General features: G+C 44.4%; 1 protein-coding gene across 1 annotated transcript; it reads left to right on the top strand.

Moving 5' to 3' along the window:
* The first annotated feature begins 3,912 nt into the window (after window positions 1-3,912).
* Window positions 3,913-19,168, top strand: PAX9 (paired box 9). The gene is made up of 4 exons (XM_044231632.1): window positions 3,913-4,119; window positions 4,877-5,503; window positions 8,684-8,826; window positions 18,340-19,168. The coding sequence occupies exons 1-4, from the start codon at window positions 4,116-4,118 to the stop codon at window positions 18,592-18,594; spliced, it is 1,029 nt and encodes a 342-aa protein (XP_044087567.1). The 5' UTR covers window positions 3,913-4,115; the 3' UTR covers window positions 18,595-19,168.
* Window positions 19,169-19,454: the final 286 nt, after the last annotated feature.

The following is a 19,454-nucleotide window of genomic DNA, read 5'->3' as shown; positions in this document are numbered from 1 at the left end:
GAAGTCTGGCCTCTTTTTCTCTACGCCGCGCTCAATCTTCCACTTACCCTGAAAGAGGCGCTCCCTTGGGAGAACCGGATTCGATATCTTGTTTCTATCTCATTCCCTCCTCACAAGGCTGCAAGAAGTCACTGTGCTCCGAAAACCCGTCGCGGAGCTCAGACCCTTGCCTCCTCTCCTTCCCTGGAACTCCCTGGGCAGGGCGAGAAGCGGGCACCGTCGCCTGCGCCTGCCCGGGACCCTGTCCCCAGCAGGAGGGCAAGTTGTTAGAACCTGCCCCTTAATGTTCTTCTCTGCCAGCTCTGCTCTTCATAAATGCCACCAAGAACAGCAGGACCCCGCTCACGCGCGCACGCATAGCGTCTCTCATTCTATCCCCCAGCCTCAGGCGAAGCTGACCTGCAGACCCCGGGTAGCAGCCCAAGGCGTCGGTCAGGGTTGCAGAGCTATAGGGAAGAGTTCTCCCTCAACAGCCTGTAGCGCCGGGGTCCCACCTCGGCTGTCCCCCGCGATCTCCGGGCAGGCGCCGTCTGCCAGGCTGCGCGAGGACGGCCTCGCTAGATTCCTCTTCCTTCTGGTCGTCTCTCCTCAGATCCCACTAATGCCGAGAGGGGGGCGCCACAGATTACCGTCCGCGGCACTGCGACCGCTGACAGATTTATGAAGACTTTACAGCATCTGGCCTGGGCCCGCAGCGGCAGGGCAGGAGTCCAGCCCAAGAGGTGCGCTGTGGGCTGAAGTTCCCCCGGCGGCGTGCCCGAGCCGAGCCGCCCCTGCAGTCCCGGGCCCTGGCTTCCCTCTGGCCGGTGGACACATCTGTCCCCGCCGGTGTCAAGCGTAGGGATTCTCTCCACCCCGCGTAGCCCTCTCCTTCCCACCCTCCCCCGCTAGCTTCCAGTCTCCCACTGAGTAAATATTTACCCAGAGAACGGGTAGCCCCTTGGAGGAGGCCTCGACAGCACCCTGGGAAGGGCTTTTAGCTTCTTCCTGGCCTGTTTCAGCTGCAGGCCTTACTGGTTGTGTTTTGGTTTTAGACTTTTAGAAGAAATTCTTTTGGTAGACCCCCTCCCCCCTGTAATCTCCCAGGTCCACAGCGGGCAGCGCTGACCCCAGCTGCCCCTTGGCTCTTTCTCGAAGTCCTGCCTTCCTACTCCCACTGTCGAGGCTTGCCGGCCCTTTAGGTTTCTCTCTCCCTCTCGCCTGCCCGCCTCTAGCCCTCGAGTCCTCTTTCCCTTTTTCAAGTCACTTATCTCTCGCTCAGGCTCTTTCATTTGCCTGTTACCTGACCATAGCACTCAGGGGGGGCCCCGGGAGGGTTCAGCATTCAGCATCAGCATCTTCCTCTAGGATCCCTCGCCTCGATCTGTCCCCTGAAGTTTCCACTCCTTTTGCCGCCCAACCTCGGGCCTCACTTTGCTACGGGTACTTAGCGTCCCCAAACACCGACGATTCTTCGCGGGGTGTTGGGAATGCGCCGAGCTAAGAGCACCGAACACCCGCCACCCGCTGGTGTGGTGACCTCCTGCCCCGCTCCAAGGAGCGGGGAGAAAGGGTACGCCACAAAGATAACGCGCGGCCGCGGCCAAGTCCAACAGGTGGAAATGAAGAGATAGTAGCAGACCTGTTCTAGAGCACGGGACATGCCAGGCAGCTGAAGGAGTTTAGGGGCAAACGGGAGGGATTTGTGTTTAGGTCCACCTAGCCGAAGCTCTAAACAATGAAATCTTAGGATCACTCCGGGTTGGTGCTGTAGAACCACTAAAACCCTCATAGAGCGCACAGATCCACATCCGGGCATCGGGTCTTGTCAGCCAGAAGGTGGAACAGCCCTTTACCGACACTGCCGCTCAGCAAAGTCCGCAAGGCGCTCACAGGGCGCTGGAGCAGAGTTGAGTCCGTGTCTGTGGGGGGAGGGGTCAGGGAGCTAGCTTCTTGATCTAGAAGTCCGGCATGTTCCATCTTTCACACAAATCTCCGTCGTAGGCTCTTCTCTGATATCTCAGTCTCTCAAATAACTTGCACCCAATCCCCGGGAAGGAATTGCTGCATTAAAAATCTTGGATTCTTCAAAGACCTCCGCATGGTAAAATACCAGGCGATGCCAAACAATAAGTATTTGGGGTCAGACAAGGATAAAATGGCTATCTAGTCAAACTGGAGATTTTAAACAATCGAAACAAACAAATAAAGAGACAAGTTCAAGTATTTCTAGTTGTGAGATAGGGGCGCCTGGGTGACTCAGTGGGCTAAGCCTCTGACTTTGGCTGGGGTCATGATTTTAGGCTCCTAGGATCCAGCGCTGCATCGGGCTCTCTGCTCAGCAGGGAGCCTGTTTCCCCTCTCCCTCTCTGTCTGCCTCTCTGCCTACTTATGATCTCTGTCAAATACATAAATAAAATCTTAAAAAAAAAAGAACCCGATAATAAAAAATTAAGGGTCTTTGAACGCATCCGTATCTTTTCATTCTTCTTACCTATAAATTTGAAATCAGACTGCTGCCCCAACCACAGGAGCATGAGGATCTGGGGGTGGCTCTTCGTTTCAAAAAACACAGATGATCATTCGTTTTTCTGGCTTCTTGTAACTTAGTGGCCCGGAATCCCGGCCTGGTCAGCTTTCCTGTATGTAGTAGATTGGAGCTACACACACCCCTCAGGATTGTGGGAAGATCAACAGGAATCCTGTGTGCACAAGTAGTAGTGTTATGACGGTCAAGTAGCAATATCAACATCCTCGACCTGAAGAAGTCCAAACACCCAAGTTCATTAAAGATGCTCCCCATCTTGTTTTTAATTTTGATTAGCATTCCCCATAACCCATACTCAAAATGTAATTAACTTTGGCCGCCCAAAAGAGTACTATACACTTTAGATTAGACTTAGAGTGATCGAAAGTGAAAATTCAGAAGTAGGCTAACTCTCAAGGCCCCTAGTAGCTAAACAGAGGGGAGAATTACATATATGTGCAGGCTCGGTGTTCAACTTTCTTGGGGCCAAGTCTCTTCGATTAAACAAAACTCTTGCGGGGGCGGTGGGTGGGCAAACCTTGGCTTCGAGTACCCGCAGACCAGCAACCAGGCTGAGCGCAGTGGTGCGCGGGCCTCCAAGGAAAGTGCCTCACGCACAGGCAATCGTCTACGTTGGCTGTGAGCTAGCTTTAGCCGCGTGTGCTTAAGTCCTCCGCATACCGCGCGCGCGGCCGCAGCCTGGAGCCTGCGTAGCTAAGGTTTGGCCCCGCGCTCCTGGATGAAACCACCAGAAACTGCATTGGAGAGCTAGTTCTGGAGGCAGGAGAGGGGTCTCCACCTGGGTCACAGTGGCCTCCACCTCTGGCTTGGTCTCCCCTCAACCTCCTGGTCTCTCCGATCGGCCTATCGTCTCACACCAGCGCTCTCGCCACCTGGCATAGGCTGGAGTTGAAAAGGTATCATCGGGTTAAAATGTCCTTCTCCAGACAGCCCCTGGAGACCTGCAAGACCGGCTATTCTAAGAAACACCCCCGCCACCCACCCGACGGTGGCCCCCACCTCCCACCTAGAGTTTTAATTTAAATTCTGAGGGGTCTGTTTCTCCCTCCCCCCCGTCTCAACTTCTTCCCCCTTAGAGTTTCTCATATTCCGACCAAATGCTTTCATTTGCTTATTCAGCAAATTTATCAGCTTGATTTTGTTGTCTGTTTGAGTTGACCCTAGGAAGGTGTCAAACACCCATTTTCATTGTATTTAGTCACCCAGGTGCACTGCAAGCTTGCAAGAGACAGCGGAAGAACTTTCCCGGACTGCGCTGTCGCTCAGCGGCTCGCACCAATCACCACGCAGATTGACTTCGGGCCCTCCTCTTCGAGGGCGTGGCCCCAGTGAGTGATAGACGGAGCCGCCCGGCCCGGCTCAGGCCAGCCCACGTTGCTGCTTAGATTGAAATGCAGAACTCTAGCCTCTTTCATCGGGGCACAGACTTCCTTTTACTCCTTCCTTCTGCGCTCTCGCCGCCTCCTCCCGGGAAGAAGCGGAGGCACCGGCTGCCTGGGGCAGCGACAAGCCGGGCCACTGAGGCTGTGCGAAAAGTTTCTTTTTGGGAGTTCGGAACTGGGGCCCGGTTGGTGTACTGCTCGGAGCAATGGGTGAGTGGCGGCGGGGGACGCTGTCAGAGCCGGGAAGGGAGGGAGGGAACGAGAGGGCGAGGGAGGGAGGGAGGGAGCGCGAGGACGCGCACCACTGAGCGCTCACTCTCTTCTTATTGACTTTGCTCCTGTTCCTACAAGTTGTTAGAAACACGCTAAGGGTCAGGGCACTCAGCAGTTCAGTATGAACGCTGGCTACTGGGTTGCTGTTGATGTCATTTTCTGATATTAAAAGAAGGGAGCGGTGGCATCGGCAAGCTCCGTAGCCTCAGTGCGGACCAAGTTTTGTTTCACACAAACTCACACACTGAGAACAGGGGGGGAAATCCAAACGAACTATAGTTTCTCCTAGACTAATTGCGCCGGTCCCCAGGCGGGACGCTGGGGCTCCAGGGGTAGCAGCCCAGAGACTTTAGAGCGGAGCAGATGAGAAGGAGCTGGTTGCAGGAGTCAAGACCGATTTCCCCGCCTGCTTCGGAGTGTTTTTGAACACTTGGAGCGGCCCTGCGTCTCACCACTTTATTTGCTTGTAGTGGCCGCAGGCACCACTGCGAATGGGGTGGGGGGTGCGATTAGACCTTAGTGGTTTGCGGCCATTGGGCAAGGCTCGGGGACAGTAGGGTTTGGGGAAAGCCCAGGTCCCCAGTCCCGGGTGGGTGCATTTGCCCGGCCTTCTGATGTGGGCGGAGGCCGAGTGGAAAACGGCTGTCCCAAACTGCCGGTGCGCGTCCCCGCGCGCCGTGTGTTCGTTTTGCAGAGCCAGCCTTTGGGGAGGTGAACCAGCTGGGAGGAGTATTCGTGAACGGGAGGCCGCTGCCCAACGCCATCCGGCTTCGTATCGTGGAACTGGCCCAACTGGGCATCAGACCGTGTGACATCAGCCGCCAGCTACGGGTCTCGCACGGCTGCGTCAGCAAGATTCTGGCGCGCTACAACGAGACTGGCTCGATCTTGCCAGGAGCCATTGGGGGCAGCAAGCCCCGCGTTACCACCCCTACCGTGGTGAAGCACATCCGGACCTACAAGCAAAGGGACCCTGGCATCTTTGCCTGGGAAATCCGGGACCGCCTGCTGGCGGACGGCGTGTGTGACAAGTACAACGTGCCCTCGGTGAGCTCCATCAGCCGCATCCTGCGCAACAAGATCGGCAACTTGGCTCAACAGGGCCATTACGACTCATACAAGCAGCACCAGCCCGCGCCACAGCCGGCGCTGCCCTATAACCACATCTACTCGTACCCCAGCCCCATCACGGCGGCCGCAGCTAAGGTGCCCACGCCGCCCGGGGTGCCTGCCATCCCCGGCTCGGTGGCGATGCCCCGTACCTGGCCCTCCTCCCATTCCGTCACCGACATCCTGGGCATTCGCTCTATCACCGACCAAGGTAAGGTCAGGGGCCGGGTGGTGTGGGTGTGCAGACCCTCCCTCTGCACCCTCTCGGGTGTCTCTGTATCTGCGGCCTCCGGGCCCGCGTCTGTCCCACCACCTGAGGCTTTTTCCTTTCGAATCTAAGGAGTCCTCCCAGGGGGTGTCCTGATCTCATTAACTTGAAATTCATGCCCTCTGCTTCCTTGCCACACACAGTCTCCTGCCTCATCTCAAACTACCAGACCCATAACATCCCCCCATCCCCAACACATGGTTCGCATTTTCCACCCTCCCCCGCCTCTCGCGCCGCTGCAGCCTCAAACCCGCTCGCTCACTCGGAGAGCGCGGCCCAGGTCGGACTTGGGGCGCAGCCCGGGAGGCCTGAGCGGGCGTGGGGCTGCTGGCTGCAGACACCGCTGCGGGCAGCTTGTTTGGGGATCGGATGCGGCCTCGAGGAGTCGGGCACCCTGTGGAAATTGCAGTATTCTTGGATTCTGGCAATCAGGCCAAATTTGCTCAGGCAGGAAGTTCAAATGTCACCTAATTGGTTTCATTCTTATGCTTCACTTCATTTTCCTCGGAAACGGAGGTCCCGAAGTTACTACTAGTAACTTGCATGTTACTGCATTGCTCATTCTGGGACTAATTTTCTGCTTTATTTCTCTCTCTCTCCCTCTCTCTTTTCCTACTGCCCCCACCTCCAGCCTTTACCTTAGTAGAGTTCACTATATGTGTCTTAAGAACTGGCACCAACCACCGCTATGATGGGAACAAAATGTGGGGTGATTTCATCATGTCCTTTCTTCTTTCCCAGTTTACCCAAGCCTGTGACTTCCCTTTATGGTCTCCCCCCACCCGCCCCACCCCCCCCTCCCTAGGAATGCCAGTGGACACCTAGTACCTGCACATTTTCAGTGGTGCCACCCTACTGCTCCTTTCCTTTCTCACCCTTGACCTTGCCGTCTAGCGATTGTCTTTTCTGCTTGGCAAGAAGGATTCTCCAGCCTTACTGCACGGTTGGGCTTCCACAGACCAGACTTTGTTTTCCTTTACTTCATAATGGGACAAAACAACAACAGCAAGGAAACTGGCATTGAATTCTTTCTGGGTAGGAGGAAAAAGTCAACATGTCCTAGGCACAGAATTTAAATAATGCAGAGATAAGAGCCTACCGTTTTAATTTCTTGGCCGAAAGTTTTAAAAGTGCAGGGGAAAAATTAAGTAGGAAAGGCGGGGAATAGCTCCTTTAATTATTTCCTGCCTTTCTCTGTTGCCACCACATTGGCACAATTATCTTTTTAAGTAATTAAAGCAGAGCCCTGATTTCTTGTCTTCTTGTTTGTTGACTGTGAATTTACAAGATTTTTCTAGGAGCTCAGTTTTATCTTATTTGGAGCTGGTTGGAGCTTTAGTTGGAGAGAGTTTGCCCTTGATTTATAGGATAAACTGACCTCACTGACATTTAAAGGAAGCCCCTGTTCATGGGAAAGTGTGAGATCAGCAGAAATGGGGGCTCACAGGGGGATCTCAATTTCTTAAGATAACTTCAGTCTTGTGCCCTTTTGTCTGGGAAGGCAAAGAGAGACTGGCAGTTCTTTGCCAAAACACGGTTTCCTGGTGCAAACTGGAATACAATCTAATTCTTTGGAGAGGGGGAGGAACAGTGAAAAAAGACTGACAGAGTTGCTCTTCCCTGGGGATCCTACAATCAGACCAAGTATCAGTTGGAAAAGTAATGGATTATATGGAGAGGAGCAACTTTTCATTCTAGATGTTGTTGATTCTGGATGCCAGCTTTAAACAACCTGTTTTCTGACAAATCTGTGACTATAAAATGATTATTTCTGTAAGTGATCATTTCTACAAAACAATTGCCCCTTCAAAGCACTGTGCCAGATGGAAGTATTTAAAATCAAGTTGTAGTGGCTTTGTCAAAATTTCAGTCCTCCACCTATAGGTTCCAAAGACAAAAACACATCGCTCATACTTTTCTTTTAAAACTTCATTTATTTTATTTTTTTTTAAATTAAAGATTTTATTTATTTATTTGACAGAGAGAAATCACAAGTAGATGGAGAGGCAGGCAGAGAGAGAGAGAGGGAAGCGGGCTCCCTGCTGAGCAGAGGGCCCCATGATGCGGGACTCGATCCCAGGACCCTGAGATCATGACCTGAGCCGAAGGCAGCGGTTTAACCCACTGAGGTCATTTAAAGATGGCAGTGATTCAGTAGGCACACTTGTAGGTATTGTGGTAATCAGTTTACAGCATATAATTTTCTTTGTATCTGTATTAAGAACATAAAGGATAACTGACAGCTTTACTCTTAAAAAAAAAATTCTACCTTCATTTCCTTAACTTTTTATTTCATTAAAAAAAAAAAAAAACCCCAAAACAAACAAACAAAAAAACCCCCCACAAAACCCTCTCTCTGTGACCTTACTACTGATGCTGGTACCGTTTACAGTGGTAATTGTATTATTTATTTTTTAAGTTATATGCACATAACCTCACATATTTAATGTGTAGACATAGAACATCAAGGATAATCACGAATTATGCACACACATGGCAAACTATGCATGTATGTTTTGCATGTGTATTGTGGGCAACTTGCAGTTATTTGTTTGCAAAGGACTTTGCAGATCTTTTGTCTCATCTATTGACATAAGTACTAGATCCCCACAGCACGGTGAGCACTTTTCTGGTTGTCTCTGAGCACCGGCACAGGCCGAGGACGGTTAGGCCAAGGACACTCCTCTCTCCCTTTTCAGTCCGCACCAGTCCCCGTTTTCGTCAATCCCGAGTCGACCCTGGGTTAGGCCTGGGATGATCAGCGAGCGCATCCAGCTTCACGTCTCTCATTCCTCGATTTAGGAAAACGTTCAGGTTCTTTCCATTTGATTCCCCGGGGGAATGAGGAGGGGAGGAGGAAATCGAAGGCAGTTGAAAAAGGGGGGAAAAAAAATCTTCCCGCAGGCGTGGGTTTAAGAGCTGGGAGAGGCCTACTCTGAGGAGCGTGAGCTCCGCGGGGCCCCGGGCTGGAAGCCGGCGAGGCCGCGCCTGGGCCCAGCGCCCCCGGGTAGGTCGAGGGCAGGGGTCGGAGGCCCCGCGCTCGGCGGTCGCGGCTTCAGGCCGCGTCTCAGGAAGGGGCGCGCGGGTTGGCGCTCCAGCTTGACGCCTTCTCCTCCTCCCCAGGCGTGAGCGACAGCTCCCCCTACCACAGCCCCAAGGTGGAGGAGTGGAGCAGCCTGGGCCGGAACAACTTCCCCGCCGCCGCCCCGCACGCGGTGAACGGGCTGGAGAAGGGAGCCCTGGAGCAGGAAGCCAAGTACGGTCAGGTGAGGAGGCGAGGGCCCCGCCGGGTGGGCCGCGAGGCGGCGGGCGTTTGCGCGACGGGGGACCCCCAGGTCGAGGTCGGGAGCCTCGACCGAGGGGAAGCCCAGGCCGACCGTCCGTCCCTGCCGGGGGTCCTAGCCCGGGGCCGCGGACGGTCCAGGGCGGAGTGGAGGCCTCGAGTCCCCGCCAGGAGCCCTGGGGGCCTGGGGCGGTGGAAGCGGTTCCAGGCCCGTGTGCCTCTGCAGGCGTGGGGGGGTGGGGGCACGCCCGGAGCCCCCGGCGCTGCTGGCACAGGGGCTGGGGACCCCTGCGACGCGGCGGGGTTGTCGGGGCGGCGCCCGCCCAGCGCACGCCCGAAGTCGCGGCCTACGGAGCTGCGGGCTGCGGGGTCCTCACGCTCGGACCGTTCTCCGGCCGTGGCTCCCAGAAAACAAACGTGGCTCAACCTGCGAGAGTGAGGAGAGGGCAACCAGATAAACGTAATAAAGTTACCATTTCCCGATTAAAGGTCACGGTGTAATCTCCCAGGGGAGGTTTGTGAGAAAACCTCAAATTATACGGACTGGCTGTGGACCGTTTAATTTTTCTTTCCCTCTGTCCCTCCCCCGACTCTGCAAAAGAAAAATTAAAACACTCGTGTTTTTTTTTTTTTCTTCCCCCGAGAAAAACTTAGAAACCACCACCACAAAAACCCTAGAGTTTTGAGTCTAAATTCATCACCAGGATGGAGTCCGAGGCGCAAAGCTCTGAAAAACAAACAAACAAACGCGGACCTTAAGGCAGCCTAAGGTTTCTTAGAGCAGATTTGGGTAGATCTGCAAATTTCTTAATACCAAATTCTAATGCCAAAGCCTCAAAATACCCAGTTTTCGTTTTATTATTTTGAAGTCCTAAAACTCTTAGGGTTTTCTTATCTGTCAAAAATCAGCGTTTTACTTGTTACTTTTATTCACTTGGGAAAAAATCCTAATCCTTGTTTTCTCAAAAAAAACAAAACAAAACAAAACAAAACATAAAAAAACCCAAAACCCATCTCCACTTCCTTTTCTCTCCCTTATTTTGCTAAAACAGTGTCAGATACATTTAGTAGCTGTCCCATGACAAACTTCCCAGAAAATAGCAGCGAAGAATGAGAGTCCCTTTCCTGAGTCTGTTTCTACCGGTAAAGAATGCCAAGGAGAAATGATATGAAAGCTTGCCATTTTCTTTTATAAAAAGTCCCTCATTCATAAAGAAGAGGCAGAACATACGATGGTCGGGAACTCCGAGCTTCTGGCATCAGTTGTCACTAAAGCAAGTTATTTCACCTTTTAACACCTGTATTTCTTCATCTGTAAAAATAATAGCCCCAACCTCAGGAGATGTTGTGAAGATTCAGTGAGATAATGCAGCCATATGGCGCGCAGTAAGCATCCCTTTAATAGGACCTGTGGTTTTAAGTGGTGGTTATAAGTGGCAGTTAGAGACTGACTCTTAAAAGCAAGCAATTTTTTTTTCTTTTGGTGCAAATATACTTTGTTCAAAGATATCATAGTAAAAAAGTGTCAAGGCATTTTGTTCCAAACATTAGAAGGAGTGTTTTTAAAGCATCTAGCGTAGTAGCAAGCATTTAATAGGAGCTCAGTAGTTTTTATTGGGTCATCATTTGTTATAATAACATCAGGAAGTAAAGAGTTGAAAAATAGTTTTTAATTCTCACAAATAGTTGATAAACCCAGCTTATATAAAGCAGTGTCATAATTCAAAAATCTTTGGTTATTTCATTTTTTTCTCCCTTGAATTATAGATCTAATGTTCATACTCATTTAGAAATGGTTAATTTATACACACATATCAAAACAACACTGCCCAATTTAAAATAAAAATAGAGCAGTGATTCAAATAATCTTCTCTGTATATTGTGAATATTAAAATTGATTACATTTGAACACTGAATATTATATCACTAAATTATGAGATTTATAAAAGCAAGTAAATGAAAGACTTGTGGCCAAATAAGTATTGTTCTAAATACATAAGAGGACAAGTTAATTTTTTTTTCAGAAGAAAAAGATATTTATATCTTAAATTTGGAAACTTTTTTTTTTTTAATTAAAGACTTTATTTATTTGTTTGAGAGTGAAAAGGAGAGACTGTACTAGCAGAGGGAGGGGCAGAGCTAGAAGCAGACTCCCTGCTAAGCAGGGAGCCTGCCTGGGGACTCAATCCCAGGACCCTGAGACCATGACCTGAGCTGAAGGCAGACTGACTGAGCCACCCAGGTGCCTCGAATTTGGAAAATTCTTAATAGCAGTATGTTAATCTTCTGCATTGCCATGTAGTAATATAATTCAGATGATGTAAAATTTCAAAAGTTGAAAAGTTTCTAGGCACAGAGTAATCAGTGGTTACTCTGTTATAATTATCAATACAGTGCTTAATGATGAGGGTGTGCTAAGTAGGCACAGAAATTTAGGCTGTGTCATTTTGTGAGCAGTTTTGGAATTTAGGCATTGATTTTCTTGAGGGTAAAATTCTGTACTCATAAACAAAAAAGCAATAGTAAGGTGTCTTGTGTGTGTGTGTGTGTGTGTATATATATATATATATATGTAAATATGTGTGCATTTCTCTTACCAATATTCAAATGGAAGCTTTAGTTTTAAATTTTATTTTTCAAAATGTTATCAGCGTAAGTACACTTTTACAACAAAAACATAAACTTAAGTAACATTTCTGCTCTATTTTTATTATCAAAAAATTTTGAAAGGTTTTGACAAAAAATTCTCAAATTATGCACATAATTCAGGACACTTATAATTTTTATTAAATCGAGCATTAAATATAATTTCAGGGCACTTATAATTTTTATTAAATAGAGCAATATTATATGACCCCAGTTTCATTTTAGTATATAGAGGAGGAAATTGAGAATTCAGGATCATAGGAATTAGAGCATAATCTTTTCCCGAAGACACCTGTAAGATTACTAAAGGAACTGAATTGACAACTGATTGTAGGTACTAGTGATTACTGTAAACTAGAGTTTCTATTTTCAGTTTAAACTGAAAAAAAAAAAAAAGAAGAGATGCCTGATCGCTAGTAATTAGAAGCTTATGCACATTTCTGCTATATACACACCTACCTTTTGTTTTCTAAAATACTACTATAGAATATTCAAATTTATCTTATTGATATTATATTGAAGATACTATTTTTTATTACCATTCAGAAGTCCTTATTATCTATCCTTGAAGATAGAAGAGGAAGAATATTTATTTGTTTTGGCTTTTTTCACCTGCATTTAATATTGGGCTAGAAAATCCTTAGTCTCCTCTAATTCTGAATGGCAACCATGTTCTCTGGTTCCTAATGCTGGTTCTCTTCTGTTGAAAACATAAAATCTCTACTGAATGCAATTGTATGGCAAAGAAAAGGGTGGGGGGAGTTTGAATATATCTGCCCTTTTACATGGCACTTAGTGAAACAACACTTCATTTTACTTAAAGAGTTTATAATTTTTTTTCAAAGTTTTTATTTATTTGACAGACAGAGATCACAAGTAGGCAGAGAGGCAGGCAGAGAGAGAGGAGGAAGCAGGCTCCCTGTGAAGCAGAGAGCCTGATGGAGGACTCCATCCCAGGACCCTGAGATCATGACCTGAGCAGAAGGCAGAGGCTTAACCCACTGAGCCACCCAGGTGCTCCTAGAGTTTATAAATAGTTGTATAGTTCTTGAAACATTTTCTACAATTGGGCATACTTTCTCATAAAAAATATATTGCATATCTGGTACTCTGAAGTAATCTGAATGTTAGGTTAACAACTTTGAGTATGTCTAATTTTGGGTAGTGTATGTTAACTCAGCAAGTTTAATATAACATTAGCAACAAATTGAGATGTCAGAGATGGGGAATAGTCTATACAAACATGAACTTAAAAAGTTTAGAGTTTTAAAAGTTAAATGAGTTGTGAAAATCATTGGCTTTGGAGGGAAATTAATCTGAAATTCTAATAGATCATTCATTTGTATATTGTATTTGAAATATAGTATTTCAGAATCGTGAATATAATTTTCCAGTGCATTGTTTTAAACACTGGTTGTCCTTGCAGACATAATGTATTCATGAAAATATAAATGAAGTTGCACTGGATTTTTCATCTTATGAAATAAAGTTAAATTTGTCTTAAATAATTTATAAGTTTGTAGAGAATCCAACTATAGGCAAATACCAATAGAGAGACTTTGAAATTCATGATGTTATCTATTATGAAAAACATTCCTTGACCTAGGTTGCTTTTAACTATTAGTGCCTTAAAACAAGATTAATGATTATGTAGTAGTAAAATGTATCAGATAAAATACAAAAAAAAGTAATTTGAAATTTTTTCAAGACTACCTTAATTTTCATATTTTGGAAACATAAAATTTAGGAAAAAAATTTAAATAGCGGCTTTGCATTACCTAAAGACTTTTAGATCTGCAGTGTGATAACTCAGCATAATTAAGATCTTTTTCAATGAATGCTGAAACCATATTTACAACCATCATTTCACTTTATCGGACTTGTTTTACTAGACCATTGCATAGTGAATTAAGAAAGGTGGGTAGAGCAACAGTCAAAAAAGATTATACCCGAAAGAGAAAATCTTGTTTATTCTCAGATCTGAAACTTTTTTTTGCTAATGATATGGAGGCTAAATTCTAGGTGAAGCACATCTCTATTTGTGGCTAAATCTACTTTCCTATAAAGCCAAAGTAAACCCATTTTATCATAAGGGGAGGACCAGGTAGAACTGATGAGTGGATGAAAGATTGTGGGTACAGGACCTGACACTATTATCTGCATTTTCTTCAAGAGAGAAAATGTTGAGTAGACAATTCCCTGAATGTGAAGACTACTGGTCTATAACTTGTAATTGCCAGACAGTTGTCATACTAGTTTTGTTTTGTTTTTTATTTTAATTTAATTTAATTTAATTTTTTTTGTGGTCAAAAGTGTTTGGATATTAATGCATTTCCATTTTCCGTGTGTGTGTGTTTGTGTAGATGGAACAAGCATAAATCAAATAGTGAATGGCTACGTTAGAACTTTTATTTACTTTTTTCAACAGCTTTATTCATGTTGCTTACTTAAAGTGTACCGCCAGTTCTGTGATCAAGAGTGCCTAGTTTTCCTGCTGTTGTTGTTTTGTTTTGTTTTTAAAGCAAGACTATCGCATCTTCTGCTTTCAAAAGGCTGCACTAACTTAGGTATGCACATGATTATGAAACACCTATGATGTGTCCTGTTTTCTGAGGATACTGAAGTGATTAAGGCAAGCCCCTGTCCTCAAACTGTTTGTAGTCCAGCTCTCTCCCAATATAGCTTCTCAACATACGAATTTAAAAACATATTTTTAAAAACTGACATTTTAGAACAAGTAAAATGAAAACTCATGCTTTCATTCAAACCTTAACTGGACATTGTATTTTTTTTTTTCTTAGACTATTTCCTTTAATGCCAGTGAGATAAAAATCTGTCTTCTTCTCAAAACATTCAACAAAGCAAGAAACTTACTTTTTTTTAGGGCATGCAGTTTGGTATATTTTATTCTCAAAATTAGGTAGAAGAGAGTTTGCTTCAGGGAGGATCCTTGTACAGTTCCCTGGAGGAGAGGATTCTCATGGCTTTTATGGCAGATCCACATAAAAAAAGGGGTTGATGGACTGAGGTCTTATTTATGAAATCTGTAGGTAAAGTCATTTTCAAAAACGAGATTTCCATTACGTGCCCATTGCTGGGGTTTCATTTGGAAAATTTGTTTACTCTTCTCTGGGGATTCCATATGTTAGTTGATTTATAAATCATATTTACAATCCAATTAAATAGAGTAATTTGGCATGTTTGCTCCCATTATATTTATGGTGTACATTTGGTAGTCTCTACTCAGCCTAACTAGCTTTTCAGATTAATTACATGCCCTTCACTGAAAACATTAAACAGATTTGGGAAGTTTAAGTCATGTACTCTTATACTGGAAAGAATAAACAAACATCAATGCTACCTGTAGTTGTTTTCCTTTGTGGTGGAAAATTTTACTTATTCAGTGATTGCTTCATAAATAACAATTATTTTATCCAGTAGAGATTTATATCTTTTACTGATGTCATGTTTCAAAATTAATAGTGAGAAAATCAATAGGTTTATTGAGTTACTGAATGAATGAATAGTGAAGGTGGCAGGTACATTTTAAAGCATGTTTGTCATCTCATCTTTCTTATGCTGCTTTTTTCTAAATTGCTAAATCTGACCTTTAAAAGTAAAAAGGAAAATTAAGACAAAACTTTTTAACCCCAAATCTGGGTCATGATTTAACCTGAGGGAAAGCTGAGAGTTATTTTTATGCTGTTCAGAGATTTCTGTGGTTTTCTTTTTTTTCTTTTAAGCAAACACTTTTGCCTCCTCTTGCCTTTCCTAACAAGATGGGATCGAACCTCTTTGTGCTTCCCTTCTTACTCAATTTCTGCAATACAGAGGGCACTGCATCACTAAAATGACCCTAAATATGTTGTGGATTTTGGAGAATTTTGAAATGTTTAATACTAATAGTAATACCAACATAAAAGCAAATTTGGTGCCTTAAGTATGAGCAATTGGACAAATATGGAAAAAATTAATAGTATTTATTTTATGCTCGACAAACAATGTGGTCACAGAATAAGTAAGGCACCTGATGGTAAAACAGGCCTATATCCAGTGTTCTTCCTTGCAGTGAATCCCAGGAGCATTATGTAAGATGAGAGTCCAATCAGGCCCAATTTCTCAGGGGAGATGTTTCAGGGAAAAAAGAAGTGGGTCCATGTAAGGGGATTATAGACAGTGCAACATAACAGGTGGACAGCCCCAAAGAAAAGGCTATTCCCATTAAGGAATAGGTGGTTCTATTGATCAGGGTTCCAAGGGCAAGGGTGTAAGGGGAGGAGGGGGAAGATGATGAAGCAGGTGTTTCAGAGGAAACTGTAATTGTGCATGATAGAAAAAAAATTCAAAGGATAAAGAATGAGTAAGGAAACACTTAGCTGTCATGAAAATTAGAATTCATCAACACATTTTTTGGCTCACTAGAGCATTATTTCTGTCATGTATACTGTCAAATAGTTTAACTTTCTATCCTTATAAAGGGTTGGGCAAGGATTTTCACTATTTTAAAAATAATTTTAACCATAACATTCTTATTTTATGATTCTTGGTGACACTGGTGTCAACAGTATAAGATATTAATTAATCTAGAATGGAAGAGGCCAATACAGATGCAAATACATTTCTAGAAGTGGACTGGAATGATTCCTTTTGAAATGCATTTCTTATGGACTATTGGGAAAATCGTCCACAAACATGATTGGAGCTATAATCTCTAGATTATATAATCTCTAGATTAATCTAGCAATGCTAGATTTCTTCCACAATTTTAGAGCTATCTTACTCACTTTCGGAGAGCCTTAGAGTGTGTCCTCTTTGAGCCATTCTCTGATGAGCCATCCTCAGAAAGGGGGGAAAGGTTTTTTTTTTTTTTTTTTAGAAGTTAAGAAACAGAATGAGGATCTAACAATGAGAATAGGGTTCTAGAAGGAGAAATAATCTTTTACATCTTTTTTCAAAAGATGCCCTAGTTTGGTCTTAAATTGTGTCTGTCTATTAATTGTCCTGGAAAAAGCAAGAAAAGATTTGTCACAGAAGTTCCCATGTCAGACAGTGGTAATAACTTCTTTTAAGACATGACCATTGACTTGGCAATTGGCCTGGGGTAAATGGCTAAATTCCTTGATCTACATTCTTGTGTATAAAAAGAGGTTAAGATTTCATTTCTATTTTAAAGTGATGTGCAGTGATTTCTTTGTTAAAAAAAAAAGCAGAGGACCATCTCATGGGACCCTTGAAATACATTTTAATTTTGATTGAACATTGTGTTGTAATCATTACATATTATTATTATAAACCCAGTAGTTTATAATGAGCTACAATTTACCAATCTTCATTATTCCATAAAATATGCTGGATATTTCTTCATGCCTGGAACATAGGACATATTCAAAAAGCCTTAGTGTCCTTTTCCCTTCCTCATTTTTCAAAGAATAGGCACTTTGACAACCAGAACAGGAAGTATGTGTTCTTACAGACCAAGTACACGAGGATAACCCCTCTATTTGAATTCTTCTTTAGTCAGAAATCCATGAGCAGTGTTAAGTCATACCCGTGTTTATTCTACTCCGTGTATTACTCTAAATCGACAAAATCCTTTTTGAGAGCCCATCATCGCATTCTCATAGATGTGGAAGTGAAAATAATAACCAAATGAATTAAATTGGAAAATAATTTCTATGTTGCAATTAAATTGGAAAAAGCATCTAATTAACATATGTCTGCTTTTCTTACCTCTAAGGATTGAATCAGTTTTACTGCTAGTAATTCTAGTATTTACACTACACTCTCACTAGGAGATATGTTGATGTGTTAATGCATTCACATCACTACCAGGGAACAGATTTACTCCTTATTTCTAAATAATGTAGAAATTGAGGGGAAAAAAATAAGTTACTTGAAGGAGGATGCCAAGTGTTCATGCCAGAATCAGGATTATAAATCAGGGTGGTTTTGTTGTTGTTAATAGTAACAATACCAACAATTTATTGGATGCCAGGAGAGCACTGGTTTCTAGGCAAAATCGCTTGCCAGGGCTGCTGCATTTTGTTTGCAAACTCAGATTTTACATTTAAATTCATTTCAAGAGATTTGTCCATGTGGCTTTTAAAAATTCCTATCACAGGACCCCAAAACTTTGCAAACCAATTTTCCAGTTTTAAATCACACATATGCAATTCTTTTATATTCCAATAGACTGTTTCCTTTTTGATAAAACAGCTCTGGGAAAAAAAATACCTCCGATTTTCATTTAAGAACTCTTACAACTGCCTGATTTTGCATGTCCTTTGTCCAACAGGCATTTTCAACATGACATTTTAAAATACGGCCCATGTTTTATTTAACAAAGGTCGTGCTCATTTTGAGTTTCTAAAGTGACAGCCTACACTCTGTGGCCTTCTTTACTGGAAATGAAAGCTACACCAACCGGGCCCTTCACAAATGCTTCAACAAAAGAGCCAAACAAAACCAAAGTACAAGGGAAGGTTGACAAAGGCATTTCGGATAGCTGAACAGCTTCTGAGAGTATTTAATCACCATTCATTCTTTCCTCCCCCTATATTTCCTCCCTATAATTCCAAATAGCAAAGCAAATATTGTGAATTTTCGGGTTGTAGCCTCCTCAAAAACCTCTGTGGAAGGAATAATGTCTTTGGGCATTATGTCTTGCTGCTCAAACATACTGCATGTAGACTATAGAGATCGAATCTTTTAAAAAAAAAAAAAAATCAGACAGTAGTCAGAAAATTGCTACTGCTACTCCAAACTTACATTCTGCCACTTTCTGAAAACCGGTGCCATGTCAGCTGCTACAATGTGATTACCTTCCCCTCTTCTCTTTTCCTACTCTCAGGCACCAAATGGTCTACCAGCTGTCAGCAGTTTTGTGTCGGCATCCAGCATGGCTCCTTACCCTACCCCGGCCCAGGTGTCGCCTTACATGACCTACAGCGCCGCTCCTTCCGGTTATGTGGCTGGACACGGGTGGCAACATGCCAGCGGCACCCCACTGTCCCCCCACAACTGTGACATTCCCGCATCGCTGGCGTTCAAGGGAATGCAGGCAGCCAGAGAAGGTAGTCACTCTGTCACGGCTTCTGCACTCTGATGGGAAATTCTGTCCGCACCGCAGCTTCACCCCGTCTCCCTCAGCCTACCCTCCCCCTCTTCCCTGGTCTCAGATCCCAGCCCTCCTGCCCTCCGCCCCCCAAAGCTGGCTTACGGACTCAAACCCATTGTGCTGATGACACTTAAATATTTCTTGCCATAACTTCTCTCTTACAGAAAGCCTGACATGACTTTAGGATTTGAAAACAAAAGCAATCTTAAGGATTGAATGAGACATTTGTGTTGCCCACACACTGTTTTAACGTAGCAAAGAAACCTGCACCCCTCAAAGGGCTTAAGGAACTTTTAAAACTAGTCTTTGGTAAAACCACATGTGTATATTTATTCTAAATCAACCTGAACTTTTGAAACGTGCAATTGTTGAGATTTTGCAAAATCAATAAAGGAAAATACATAGAGAAAAGAAGTTATGCTACACCCTCTAATCAAATAAGGTGACCAAATAAGCCTTAATTCATCATTAGGAAACTAATCAATAATTGACTTGAGTGATGCTTTGTTTATTCTTAAGAGATGACCTATTTTGTTGGAAAATATAATTGTAACACAAGCAATATCTGAATTTAGCTGCTCCTGGTGTTTTGACTTGGTTCCAAATACAATAATGTTTATATTTTCTATTAGTTTGTAAATATGGACTCTGGATGGTGCATTTGTGTTTTCATTCCATGGGATATTCCCCCTCCCTCCCACCCCTATCTATTTTTTTCTTTCTTTTTGCAAAGGTGACTTTCTGGCCGCGTCTTTGTCTCTGTTTGGTGGTGGGCTGCTCGGGCTCCTGGACCTGGACTTGCCCCAAATTTTGTGTGTGCAGTGAAGGCTTCAACATCTTATGAAGGA

Source organism: Neovison vison, chromosome 13 (assembly GCF_020171115.1).
Source record: "Neovison vison isolate M4711 chromosome 13, ASM_NN_V1, whole genome shotgun sequence".
NCBI lineage: Eukaryota > Metazoa > Chordata > Mammalia > Carnivora > Mustelidae > Neogale > Neogale vison.
The sequence above is the reverse complement of the archived record's forward strand: the minus strand, read 5'-3'. Positions and strand labels throughout refer to the sequence as shown.